This window comes from Tursiops truncatus, chromosome 3 (assembly GCF_011762595.2).
Source record: "Tursiops truncatus isolate mTurTru1 chromosome 3, mTurTru1.mat.Y, whole genome shotgun sequence".
Taxonomy (NCBI): domain Eukaryota; kingdom Metazoa; phylum Chordata; class Mammalia; order Artiodactyla; family Delphinidae; genus Tursiops; species Tursiops truncatus.
In genome coordinates, this window is record NC_047036.1 from 55,145,978 (window position 1) to 55,159,979 (window position 14,002).

Genomic DNA, 14,002 nt, shown 5'->3' on the forward strand with positions numbered 1-14,002 from the left:
TGTGCGCGGGCTTTCTCTAGTTGCGGTGAGCGGGGGCTACTCTTTGTTGCGGTATGCGGGCTTCTCATTGCAGTGGCTTCTCGTTGCGGAGCACCTGCTCTAGGCGCATGGGCTTCGGTAGTTGTGACACGCAGTCTCTAGAGCGCAAGCTCAGTAGTTGTGGCGCACGGGCTTAGTTGCTCCACGACATGTGGGATCTTCCTGGACCAGGGCTCGAAACCGTGTTCCTTGCATTGGCAGGCGGATTCTCAACCACTGTGCCATCAGGGAAGCCCTGGAAGGAAGGTTTTGAAAGTTAGCTTTCATTTGGGATTTACTGTAAAGCAGGAGCAATGCTATCGCATTTAAGCCAACAACAACTCAATGAGATAGGAAATATACTCCTCATTTTTGTATTGGCAGAAATGATCTTGTGCAGGTTCAATAATTGGCCGGGCAATCAAGGTCATCTCTAATCTGATCCTAAGTGCCTGGCCACCGGGGCCTTACCTGTGATTTTATCTCCCAAAGCTCTAATCTTGTGATAAAATACCACCACCACCACCCCCCCACTGTTGGCACAGGAAAAGTACCGAGATGGATCTGGCACTTTCTCTATCTGGACGTCTTAGCCCTGACTGATACCCATTCCTCCCATATTCCATTTAACTCCAGGACTACATAAATCCTAAAATCTGAATTTGAACTCTCTAAATATTGCTCCCCCACGAAAGGAGAGCTTAAAACATTCTTGTAAAGGAGTGCAGGATAGATTCATCGCATTGACACCAAAGACAGCACAAAGGCCAGGTAGGCTGAGGCAGCGCCTTTAGCCTGTCTTAAAGTTTACAACCACGTATAGCTGTAACTAGCAGAAAATGAGTTCAGCTCTCAGGTCTGTGCAAATAGTCCCCTTTTTCAGCCTCCCAGGTAAACTTCTACAGTGTTTCTCACGCCTGGCTGATTATCGGGATAATTAGTATTTTCACAATGGTCACATTGCTGGTCCCATCCCAAACCTGCTGACTCAGAATCTCTGAAGATGGGGAGCTGGCAATCCACATTTAACGAGCCTCCCAAGGGGATGTGGCACTCTGAAATATGAGAACCACTATTCTCATCCAGTCTTATTTCCACCCTTTTACTCCAGCCGTACTAAACTGCTTGATCTAGGTAATCTTCATAATTACACTTGAGCATTGAACAACCTGGGTTTCAACTGCCCAAGTCCACTTATATGCAGGTTGTTTGGGGTTTTTTTCAATAAATATGGCACCTGTATTTTCATTTTACAGATCTTTAAGTTAACTAAGTATGGGGGAAGATTTGTGTTTAGTTAGAGGTCACAGTATGTGGAATCAGAAGAACTAGGGTTTGATCCAAACTGTTTCAGCTTTCTTCCCTTGGGTGAGTCATTTAATTCCTTTGTTTTTGAGGCAGAGATAGCAGTGCTCTTGACTGTGTGGGATGGTTGGTGTCCCTAACCACTCACCCCACCTGCATTGTTCAAGGTTCAACTATACTTTACATCTTTTAAGACTCAAGGATTTCCCTCGTTCCACCCTTTGCACAACTCCTAGAAGGGTTCATATCCATTACTGGTTGTAATGAAACCATATGATGGTTGTGGATTTATTTTTTCCCCCATAAGATTCTTTCCTCTTTGAAAACACGTACTATGTTTTACTCTGTTGTATATTCCTGGTGCCTGGCATAGTCTTGCCATGTAGTAGTCACTCAGAAATACTTGTTGGAGGGGCTTCCCTGGTGGCGCAGTGGTTGAGAATCCGCCTGCCAATGCAGGGGACACGGGTTCGAGCCCTGGTCCAGGAAGATGCCACATGCCATAGAGCAACTAAGCCCATACACCACAACTACTGAGCCCACACACCTAGAGCCCTTGCTCCCCGCAACTAGAGAAAAAGCCCGTGCGCAGCAACAAAGACCCAGCACAACCAAAAATAAATAAATAAACTAATTAAAAAAAAAAAAAAGAAATACTTGTTGGAGAAATGGGGATAAAAGCACTTTATTCACTGAAACTATTCTGTATGATATGATAATGGTAGATACATGTCATTATACATTTGTCAACTCATAGCATGTACAACACCAAGAGTGAACCCTAACCCTAATGTAAACCATGGCCTCTGGATGATAATGATGCGTCAGTGTAGGTTCATCATTTGTAACAAATGGATCGCTCTGCTGCGGGGGAGGCTGTGCAAGCGTGGGGGCAGCGTGTACATGGGCTTCCCTTCCACTCGGTTCTGCTTTGAACCTAAAACTTGTCTAAAAACTAAAGTCTGTTTCCAAAAAAAAAGCTATGTATTAGCAAGCTGTTAGGGTTTTTTCCCCCTAAATATGAGATTTTTAGAAATGTTCCTGGGGAATTCCCTGGCGGTCCAGTGGTTAAGACTCCGAGCTTCCACTGCAGGGGGCACCGGTTTGATCCCTGGTCGGGGAGCTAAGATCCCACATGCCGTGCAGTGCAGCCAAGAGAAAAAAGAAAAGAAATGTTATTTGATATTCTTTGTTGTCCGTGAGCAAAAATTTTTCTAGGGAAATGCATCTCTAATTCTAAACAGAAATTTAGTTTACATCAAATTTTTCCAGACTTATTTTGTTAAACAATGATTTTCTGTTGAAGTGTACAGTGAATATAATGAAAGTAAATATATACTAACTGATTTCTTAATTGAGTTTTTTTAACTGTTAATCATATTTTTGATTCCTTTTCAGTGTGCTCATGGATAACATGAAACAAATACTAAGTCTAAATAAATCAGTAATGAAATCACAGCAGGTAACTCTGAATATAAAGCTGCTTATGCATTCTCATGATTTCAGTAACGTTCTTGCTGGTAACTGTATGTGACTAAATAGGATTGCCCAAAGAGACTGATAGGGTTGGAATTCACTGTCCTTAAATTTTCTCTCTTTTCCATAATTCCATTATTTCTGACTAATTATCTACTTATCATTTAAGCTACTTTTCCTTTCCCTTTTGTTGTGTGGAAACAGAGGAATTGAAAACTGGAGCTCTAGAAAATATGAATAGATAAATTCAGTGATTTAAATATTATAGGTGTGTTCTTAGGTTATGTGCCTTAATCTTTGTATTTCTAATAACAGGAAACCCGGGACTTGGAAGACAAATTGCTTGATGTTAGAAAGAAGAGGTTGCGTATGTAGAACACTTTTTTTTTTTTTTTTGGAGAACACATTTTCACTTAATATGAAGATTGATAAGGCCAGATCTCTCAATCACTGAAAAATTTTTTAATTTCCTTAAAATTTTGGACATAGCAATTTAAAAAGTAGTATATAAAATGGATTTTGCTTGATTTGTTGTTTTAGAACTTTAAGTCACAAAAATTAAGATATTCTCAGTGGGGGAAGGAATATCAAATAATACAAAAAAGTATAATGTGAAAGCCATACCTCCATCCTGTGTGACCACAGTTAGGAGTACATCATTCCAGGCCTTTTTCCACACCCATATAAATGTATTTAAATAAACGTAATTTTTTTCAAATTTATTTATTTTATTTTATTTTTGGCTGCGTTGAGTCTTTGTTGCTGCGCGCGGGCTTTCTCTAGTTGCGGGGCGCCGGCTTCTCATTGCGGTGGCTTCTCTTGTTGTGAAGCACGGGCTCTAGGCGCACAGGCTTCAGTGGTTGCAGCATGTGGGCTCAGTAGTTGTGGCTCTTGGGCTCTAGAGCGCAGCCTCAATAGTTGTGGTGCACGGGCTTAGCTGCTCCGCGGCATGTGGGATCTTCCCAGAACAGGGCTCGAACCCGTGTCCCCTGCAGTGGCAGGCGGATTCTTAACCACTGTGCCACCAAGTAAGCCCCCTAAACATAATTTTTAAATGATCACTTGATGCATATGGTTCTACAGCTTTTTAACTTAATGAACATGAGATGGCTTTTTGCATTGAAATGTTTTATTGAAATGTATTTCAGAAGTAACACATATTCTCTATAAAGAATTTAGAAACAGAAAAACATACATAGGAAGTTAAATTTTTAATTTTATCAAGAAATAATCGATCTTCAATGCTTCTTATTTATAAAATAAAATTGGCATAATTTTATTCTGTGTTGTAAACTGCTTTTTTCATTTAACAGTATAAGCATGATTTATTATTTTAAAATATTATGTAGATTTGCCTTTTTGTAAGTAATCTCAGGATTAGAAGTAGTCCTGGTCATCTGATCTAATCACCCTTTGGCTTTTTTTCCATTGCATTCCTGTCAAGGAACCAAGCTCCTGAGATACACCCATTTATGTTTTCAAATACTATCTGTCCCCAGCTTATGATGTTTCGACTTAATGATTTTTTGACTTTATGATGATATGCATTTAGTAGAAACTGAATTCAGATTTTGAATTTTGCTCTTTTCCTGGGCTAGTAACATACTCCATTGTGATGCTGGGCAGCAACATCGAGCCCCAGCTCCTATCAGCCACGTGATCATAAGGGTAAACAACCAATACACTTACAACTATTATGTTTTTCACCTTCAGTACAGTATTCAATAAATTACATGAGATATTTAACACATTGTTATAAAACAGGCTTTGTGTTAGATGATTTTGCCCATTTGCAGGCTAATGTAAGTGTTCTGAGCATGTTTAAGGTAGGCTAAGTTAAGCTGTGATGTTTGGTAGATTAGGTGTACTAAGTGCATTTTTGACTTAGAATATTTTCAACTTAAGATGGGTTTACCAGGAAGATTTCTAGTTTAGTTCTCAGAACATTTCAGGAACAACAAAAAAAAAATGGTTGATGGTATTTATCCCTGGAGAAGGGAATCTTACCTTTCCTTGAAAATTCATCTTGTTGATGTTGTAATTTTTGTAAATAAAGGGGGGGAAAGTATTTCCTTACATATATCTCCTGCTATTTTTTTGGCAACCCGGAGTAAGTCCTCTTTGACATGCCACAGCAAACATTTGTAGACAGTATCATTGTCATACATACATACCTTGAACATCTCACAGAGGACATACTAAGTATGAAATTAAAATATTGGTGTTTTGCACCAGAGAAATCATTTTCAGATCAAAATGGAACTGCAGCCTAAAATGCTGCTTATTAAAAATTTTCTCTTGACTGAAATAATCAGTAACTGTTCTGCTTCATAAGTTTTCAAGATTCTTGTTTATAGGAGTTATCATATATAGTATATGGTTTTATTTTTAACCCAATAGAGTTAAAACAAGCTTCAGAAAGGAAGCTTTTCGAAATACAGACTGAAAAGAACAAACAGAAAGATGATTTGGGTAGTATGGAAAATTCGGGGAAGATAAAGACCGTACAACAAAACCTGGAGATGGAGATACAGATTACTACAGTTATTCAACATGTGTTCCAGGTAATATTTTTATAAAATAGGAAGCGGGGTAAAGAACTTTTCAAAAGTGAATGGTTCTATTACTTTCAGGCTTATTTTCATTTAGTTTTCTTTTCCTTTTTTTTTTTCATTTAGTTTTTGGTCTTACTAAATAATTCAGTACTGAATATCAAGCTGTTTACATATATCTTGAATTTATGTGTTTAGCATTTAAGGCTTTGGTTTTTTGTTATAGTTAGACCTTAGGCATTTATAAATGGAAATGATGTCAGCAGCTCTGTGGAGGCAGAATGGTATAACGACGGAGAACATTAGACTTCAAGTTGGGAAGTGGGGAAAACATGGATGCAGGTGATGGGAATCTAGAGTTAAGATCCTACCAGCTACTTAATAGTTGCTGAGGGACTTCCCTGGTTGCACAGTGGTTAAGAATCCGCCTGCCAATGCAGGGGACACGGTTCGATCCCCAGTCTGGGAAGATCCCACATGCCATGGAGCAAATAAGCCCTTGCGCTACAACTACTGAGCCTGCATGCCACAACTACTGAAGCCCACGTGCCTAGAGCCCATGCTCTGCAAAAAGAGAAGCCACCGCAATGAGAAGCCCACGCACCGCAACAAAGAGTGGCCCCCGCTCACTGCAACTAGAAAAAGCCTGCACACAAATAAATAAATGAAAATAAATAAATTTTTTAAAAAAAATTGCTGACCTTGAGGAAATTATATAACTTTTCTAAGCATTAGTTTCCTTGTGTAGGAAGAGTGGTTATTAGAACTAAAGGTGATAATTCATGTTAATCTGTTTAGCATAGTGTCTGCTTGAAGCAAATTCTCAATGAATATTGGTAGTTATTGTCATGTCAGGGTTTTTTTTATTTTTTAAGTTTATTTATTTATTTTTTGGCTGTGTTGGGTCTTCTTTGCTGCACACGGGCTTTCTCTAGTTCTGGCGAGCAGGGGCTACTCTTTGTTGTGGTGCTTGGGCTTCTCATTGCAATGTCTTCTCTTGTTGCAGAGCACGGGCTCTAGGCGCAGGAGCTTCAGTAGTTGTGGCACACAGGCTCAGTAGCTGGTGTGCAGGGGCTTAGTTCCTCCACGGCATGTGGGATCTTCCCGGACCAGGGATCGAACCCTTGTCCCCTGCATTGGCAGACAGATTCTTAACCACTGCGCCACCAGGGAAGTCCCCATTATGTCAGTTTTTAAATTTTATGTGTTCATTTAGCCTGGAGGTTTTTCTTTACTTTTTTTTTTTTTTTTTAATATTTATTTATTTGGCTGTACTGGGATCTTCATTGCTGCGTGCAGGATCTTTAGTTGTGGCATGCGAACTCTCAGTTGCGGCATGTGGGATCTAGTTCCCTGACCAGGGATCAATCCCGGGCCCCCGGTATTGGGAGCATGGAGTCTTAGCCACTGGACCACCAGGGAAGTCCCTCTTTACTTTATTTAATTTATTATTTTTGGCTACATTGGGTCTTCGTTGCTGTGCGCGGGCTTTTCTCTAGTTGTGGTGCGCGGGGGCTGCTCTTCATTGTGGTGCGCAGGGTTCTCATTGCAGGGGTTTCTCTTGTTGCGGAGCATGGGCTCTAGGCGCGCAGGCTCAGTAGTTGCAGCACACGGGCTCAGTGGCTGTGGCTTGCAGGCTCAGTAGTTGTGGCTCGCGGGCTCTAGAGCGCAGGCTCAGTAGTTAAGGTGCACAGGCTTAGTTGCTCCATGGCATGTGGGATCTTCCCGGACCAGGGCTCAAACCCGTGTCCCCTGCATTGGCAGGTGGATTCTTAACCACTGCGCCACCAGGGAAGTTCTGAGGATTTTTTAAAAATCTTGATAAATTTTTAAGAGTACTTAGAACATTAATTTAAAAATTTTTTTTCTTAATTACAGAACCTCATTTTGGGGAGTAAAGCCAACTGGGCAGAGGATTCTGCCCTTAAGGAAACTGTTCTGCAGCTTGAGAAGAATCTCACCATGATCCAATAAGAATTCTGTTTTGACGTATTTTTGTTTCTGTCTTTAATGTCATTTAAATTGCAAATTTCAAGTGAAATGCTTTTCAGTGTTTTTGGAACTGTTCTAATACTGCAATTTTTTTTTAGCTTAACAGTGGTACATGGAATTTACTGCTTTAAATATGATAAAGTGACTGGCATAATCTAAAAGAATCTGAAAATGTTAGCCTTGGAAGTGTCCCAAAAGATATCTAGTCCAGCTTTCCACTGAATGTGGACTTTTTTTTTTACAACATTCCTGTAAGTCCCAACTCTCATTTGGAATACTTCTCTGTATTTGTTTGTCAACCAAAATATTGGAAATTTAGAAAAGCATATCCACATCTTTATTTTTTTCAACTGTCAATTGTATTTTATTCACATCTCATTTTAGTTCTGTCTCACTAGAGATTTTCTTTTGCCTTTTTAAAAAAAATTTGCGATATAATTGATATATAACATTGTGTAAGTTTAAGATGTACAACATGTTGATTTGACCACCATGGCATTAGCTAACACCTCCATCATGTTACATAATTATCATTTCTTTATCATGGTGAGAACATTTAAGATTACCCTCTTAGTAACTTTGAAGTATGTAATATAGTATTGTTAACTAGAATCACAGTGCTGTACATTAGATCTCCAAAATTTATTCATCTTCTAACTGCAAGTTTGTACCCTTTGACCACCATTTCCCCAGTTCTCTCACTCCCCCTTATGCATTTTTAAACAGACACCCAAATAAAGCACCTCAATCATGAAAAAGAAAGAAAAAGAAAAACATATTCACAATGTTAACAGTTGTGGTTATTATAGAAAATTTGTGACTTTTTTCTTTTGTATTTTTATGTTTATTGTGCATTACTTTTATAAGTTAAAAAATAAAAAGAATAAATATTATTCTATCTTATTAAAAAATAGAACTTGCCACCTTTTATAGAATCCAATTCCAGTTTTGGAAAACTAATTTGAGCTCTTTATTAATTTGGAGCTGTTGATAATTTTTATAGACAATGTAGTGTTTTCAACATTCTTTTAAGATGGACTTTAAGGGATCCCTGCTCAGGGAACTAGATCCCACATGCATGCCTCAACTAACAGTTTGCATGCTGCAACTAAGGAGCCGGCAAGCCAGAACTAAGGAGCCGGTGCGCTGCAACTAAGGAGCCCACCTGCCTCAACTAAGACCTGGCACAACCAAATAAATAAATAAATAAATATTTTTTAAAAATTGCTCTAGTTGAAAAAGACATAATGACGTTTAAAAAGAAAAAGAAGGAATTTAAACTGGAAAAGATGCACTGCAGTGGTAATAGCATTTGAAATCTGTTCTTTAGATCTGTAACAAAAATAAAGAGATTTGAATTCTAGAAACTTTTCTTTGGAATATTTATAGTTTTGCTTCATTTGTTTTGATAAATCATAATTTATGTGTAGTTTCTTAAATTTTTTCTTTTTTTTCTTTTTTTTTGTGGTACGCGGGCCTCTCACCGTTGTGGCCTGTCCCGTTGCGGAGCACAGGCTCCAGACGCGCAGGCTCAGCGGCCATGGCTCACGGGCCTAGCCGCTCCGCGGCATGTGGGATCTTCCAGGACCGGGGCACGAACCTGTGTCCCCTGCATCGGCAGGTGGACTCTAAACCACTGCGCCACCAGGGAAGCCCTAGTTTTTTAAATCTTATGTGTAGTTACTCTTTTTGCCACAGTGTATTCTTGGAAATGGTCCACATGAATTATAAAAGAAGTTATATTTTTCTCATAGAAAAACATTCTGGAAAATACCTTCCTGATCCAAAGATACAGCATTAAATAAATCATAGATGCACGCTTTATTAGTGAATCCCAACTCAAAGGGTTACCACCATCCTCAGAAAAACTTTCTGCATTTTCCTAAGATTTTATTGTCCTGTTGTGTGCTCCCTCTTACAGCCCAGCTCTGAGGGAGAAATTGTACTAGTTAGCTTTCTTGGAAATCCTGCTGAAAAACCTCAAATCTCAGTGGCTTATAAGAAACATATTCTCTGTTGGATCCATGGTTTGGATGATCATTCTAGGACCCAGGCTGAGCGTGCAGCCACTATCTGAAACACATGCTCATGGCTTATGAGGCCAAGTCAAATTATACAAGCACATTTCGTTTCTACTTGGAACAGGTATACATTATTTCCACCCAGGTTCCACTCAAGCTCAACATCACTGGGGCACGAAAGTATACTCTCACAGCAGGGAAGTGCTGGGGAAACCAAATGGATATTTGCTGAAAAGAATATAGTGTACCACAGCCTGCTACCTTGGTCTTAAATATTAACTTCCCTTTTGCATGTAAAAGATGCACCTCTCCCCAAAGAAGGTAAGCTAACAATGTCATCTAGTCATACCAGTTCGAAGAGTCTTCACATTATTTCAGATGTAGCTCTTCCTGATCTGGAGACCTATGAACTGAAAAGACAAGCTATACTGCTTCATACAGCCAGCAAACAATAGTGGAGGAGGACTGTAGCAATTCTGAAATATTGCTTGGCAAGTGATAGGAGGTGCCCTTTCCTAGGGGACAGGGGACACCTTTGGATTTGGCTCTCTGGAAGCAGTTCTTTATCTGTGGTTCATTCTACCCTTTGGGAGGTTCTCCCTATCCATTACTAACTTTGGCCATATCTGAAGAGGGCATTAGAGATTATGCCCATCTGAACAGCTTTTTTAGTTGGGGACCCAAATATCTTTTTACATCTCAAACAGTCACAGTCTTTTAAAATCCAGGCTAGTGGTGCTTTTGCTAATACATTTTTCTTAAAAATGGTGGTGGTGGTGATGGTTGTTTGGTTGGTTGTTTCGTCATGTCAAACTATGATTTACCAGCTGACTGGTTTTATAAATAAAGTTTTATTGGAACAAAGCCACACCCATAGGTTTACATATTATCTATGGCTGCTTTCCCTCTACAATAGCATACGCTGGTCTCCTGCTTATGATGGTTCAGCTTAGGATATTTCAACTCTGATGGTGCAAAAGCTATGTGCATTTAGTAGAGACCATACTTTGAATTTTGAACTTTGATCTTTTCCTGGGCTAACACTACTCTCATGATGCTGGGCCGCAGCAGCGAGCCACATCTGTCAGCCACACAGTCACAGAGGCAAACAACCAGTATACTTAAACCATTCTGTTTTTCACTTTCAGTACAGTAGTCAATAAGTTACATGACATTTTCAACACTTTATTATAAAATAGGCTGTGTTAGATGATTTTACCCAACTGTAGGTTAATGTTAAGTGTCCTGAGCACATTTAAGGTTAGGTGTATTGGGACTTCCCTGGCGGTCTGGTGGTTAAGGCTTCACCTTCCAATGAAGGGAGTGCTGGTTCAATCCCTGGTCAGGGAACTAAGATTCCACATGCCTCGCAGCCAAAAAGCCAAAACATAAAACAGAAGCAATATTGTAACAAATTCAATAAAGACTTAAAAAAATACATTAAAAAAGGGTTAGGTGTATTAAATTCATTTTGACTTAGGATCTTTTCAACTTAGGATAGGTTTATTGGGACGTAACCCCATCATAAGATCTCTAGTTGAACTGAATTGAGTAGCTGCAACAGATTATATGCACCCCCCAACCTCTTCTTACAGTCATTGACTTGAAGGAACCAGTTGCCCTGTAGAAAGTTCTCTATTCTGATTAGTCTGATTGCTTCCTAGTAGTGTAGGTAGCTTGTTTCACCTCTTTATTCCTGTAAATCAGAAGTCAGATCTAAGTGCTTTATTAAAGTAGTTTCAATTTTTTTTTATCAAGAAAATTCACAAGTTGTTCTGGGTACTTTGTATTGCATCACATCAGGAAGTTGTCATACACAATGAGTTCTACCTAACAGACGTACAGCAAATGTCAGGAACGAGGTACATGGAACAAGAAAGTCAAAGGCCAGATAAGATAGGGACGTTAAGACACAATATAAGGTAGAATCAGATGGTGTGCTCCACAGGTCCATGAAAATAGTCAAGTAATAGCATTCAGGATATAGACTGTTGACTGAAAGAAAAATGCACAATGTAAGAGCTGTGAGTTGAGTTTTATTGTGTCCTACTGAGGACTAGGAGACAGCCTCTCAGAGAGCTCTGAGGAACTGCTCCGAAGAGGTAGGGGGACAGGCCAATTATATATGTGACTTTGGCTAATAAGTATGTGCAATCCAGTATACATCTCAGTAGAAGGTTACTGCTAGTCAAGAGGAACAGATACACCAGTTAAGGATTTTAGTGCTTTTCTAAGTATGGGAGGATGCAAGAAACCAGAATCACAGAATTTCCTGAAATATATCTAACTAAGGGCCTGTTTTGCCTGTTCTCCTAAAGCACAGAGTGCCTCCTCTGTTCTGAATTCCTTTCAGGGTATACTGTAGGTCAGGTATTGCAGTGGCTAATGACTTGATCCTTGTAGAACTGGAGGGTGGACAACATCCTTTGTTTTACAAGACGAAAATCACGAGACTTGCATGGGATGAGTAATCAAATGATGTGATGACAGGAGGGTGATTGAAACTGAGCAGCAGGAAGATAAGATAGGATTTGGTTTGCTGCCTCAGCTTCAGCTACTTTTATCATCTTCATCCTAGAAAGAACTAATCAAGAAGGGGCCTGGATGAGAATTCTGTGGAGTATGAATGCCAACACTTACAAATAAATCCACAAGTAGAGAAAAGTCAGAGCATTTTCCTGGCAGTCTTCCCAAACAAAATTCATACCAATATGACCAGTAATTTGTATTGCATTTGACATTTTCTGAATTTATCATCAGGTATTCCCAGGAAACTTCTTGGTATTACAGGACTTGGGAAGTTTATCTTTTAATAAAATCTCTAGACATATATACACTAATATGTATAAAATAGATAACTAATAAGAACCTGCTGTATAAAAAAATAAAATTAAAAAAAAAAAATCTCAGGCTTCCCTGGTGGCACAGTGGTTAAGAATCCACCTGTGGGCTTCCCTGGTGGCGCAGTGGTTGAGAGTCCGCCTGCCGATGCAGGGGACACGGGTTCATGTCCCAGTCTGGGAAGATCCCACATGCCGCGGAGCGGCTGGGCCCGTGAACCATGGCCGCTGAGCCTGCGCGTCCGGAGCCTGTGCTCCGCAATGGGAGAGGCCACAACAGTGAGTAGGCCCACGTACCGCAAAAAAAAAAAAAATCATGGGAATTCTTTGCCCATTTTCTTCATCTCTTAAGTATAATCATAAAGGAAAATGACAAATATTTATTTTATTTAGAAAAGTAGCCAATAAATTCTCTCTTAAATGACCAGAATGAGAATCTAATATTGTAGATTTTCACATAGAAACTTGCTGTTTCTCTGAATGTAAATGAAAAGTCTGTGTACTAGGCATCTAAGCTGCTGTTGCTTTTGAGCTTTTCCCCACCAGCTTTATTGAGGTCATTGACAAAATTGTGAAATATTTAAAGCTTTCAGTGTGTTGATTTGATATATGTATACATTGTGAAAGGATTCCCACAATCCAGTTAACACATCCATCACCTCACAAATTTACTTTTTCTTTCTTTTCTTTTTTTTGGTGAGAACATTTAAGTTCTACTCTCAGTAAATTTCAGTTGTACAATACAATGTCATCAAGTATAGTCACCGTTTTTGAACTTTAAGAACACATTAGTTTATCTGGTTTCGGCAATGGTGACTTTAAAAAAATTTTTTTAATACACTTTTATTATTATTTTTTTTATTTTGTGTGCGGTACGCGGGCCTCTCACTGTTGTCCCTCTCCCTTTGCGGAGCACAGGCTCCGGACGCGCAGGCTCAGCGGCCATGGCTCACGGGCCCAGCCGCTCCGCAGCATGTGGGATCTTCCTGGACCGGGGCACAAACCCGTGTCCCTTGCATCGGCAGGCGGACTCTCAACCACTGCGCCACCAGGGAAGACCCACTTTATTTTTTAAAGCAGTTTTAGGTTCACAGCAAAATGGTGCAGAAAATCCAGAGTTCCCGTATACCTACTTCCCGCACACAGGCACAGCTTCACCCCGCTGTCACCATCCCCGACTAGAGCGGTACATTTGTTACAACTGAACCCTAACATTAACATGTCATTATCACCCAAGGGTTGTATATTTTATGAGTTTTGAAAAATGTATAATGACATGTACCCACCATTATAGTATCGTACAGAATAGTTTCACCGTCCTAAAAATCCCTTGTGCTCTGCCTATTTGTCCCTCCCTCTCCCCAGCCTCTGGCAACCACTGATATTTTAAGTGTCTCCATAGTTTTGCCTTTTCCAGAGTGTCATATATTTGGAGTCATTCAGTATGTAGTTTTTTCGAGTACCATCTTTTACTCCCACTGTCGATGAAAATTCAATTAACTATTCAGTTGATATTCAATTAACTATCAAGATAAGAGTGGGGAGGAGGAATTTTATTCAAGCCAAACACTATTATAATCCAGGTAGCCGATTCTCAGAAAGCTCTGAGAACTTTTCCACCTGTTAGAAGTCTAAGGCACAGTCATATATTTTTGAGACAAAGGATTGTACATCAAAATGACAAACCGATATTTTACATAAAGTTCACCAAGCATACATAAACCATGTGAGCAGCAAGTCACCGTGACCCCCTACAGATCTGGGAAAGAAGGCTATTGTTTTAAGAAGTTACATTGCT

General features: G+C 39.7%; 1 protein-coding gene and 1 long non-coding RNA gene across 3 annotated transcripts in view; one reads left to right on the forward strand and one right to left on the reverse strand.

Annotated features, from left to right (window-relative positions):
• The window catches only part of CENPH (centromere protein H), a 23,163-nt gene extending 14,440 nt beyond the window's left edge, over positions 1 to 8,723 (forward strand). For both annotated transcript variants that reach the window (XM_019929924.3, XM_019929923.3), the window contains 4 exons: positions 2,722 to 2,785; positions 3,115 to 3,166; positions 5,200 to 5,363; positions 7,230 to 8,723. In XM_019929924.3, coding sequence (XP_019785483.2) covers positions 2,722 to 2,785; positions 3,115 to 3,166; positions 5,200 to 5,363; positions 7,230 to 7,325 — 376 coding nt within the window. In that variant the 3' untranslated portion in view covers positions 7,326 to 8,723. The remainder of the gene's footprint in view (positions 1 to 2,721; positions 2,786 to 3,114; positions 3,167 to 5,199; positions 5,364 to 7,229) is intronic.
• Positions 8,165 to 14,002, reverse strand: part of LOC117311584 (uncharacterized) — a 23,117-nt gene continuing 17,279 nt past the window's right edge. The window contains exon 4 of the long non-coding RNA XR_004525800.2: positions 8,165 to 11,948. This is a non-coding gene — a long non-coding RNA (uncharacterized lncRNA). The remainder of the gene's footprint in view (positions 11,949 to 14,002) is intronic.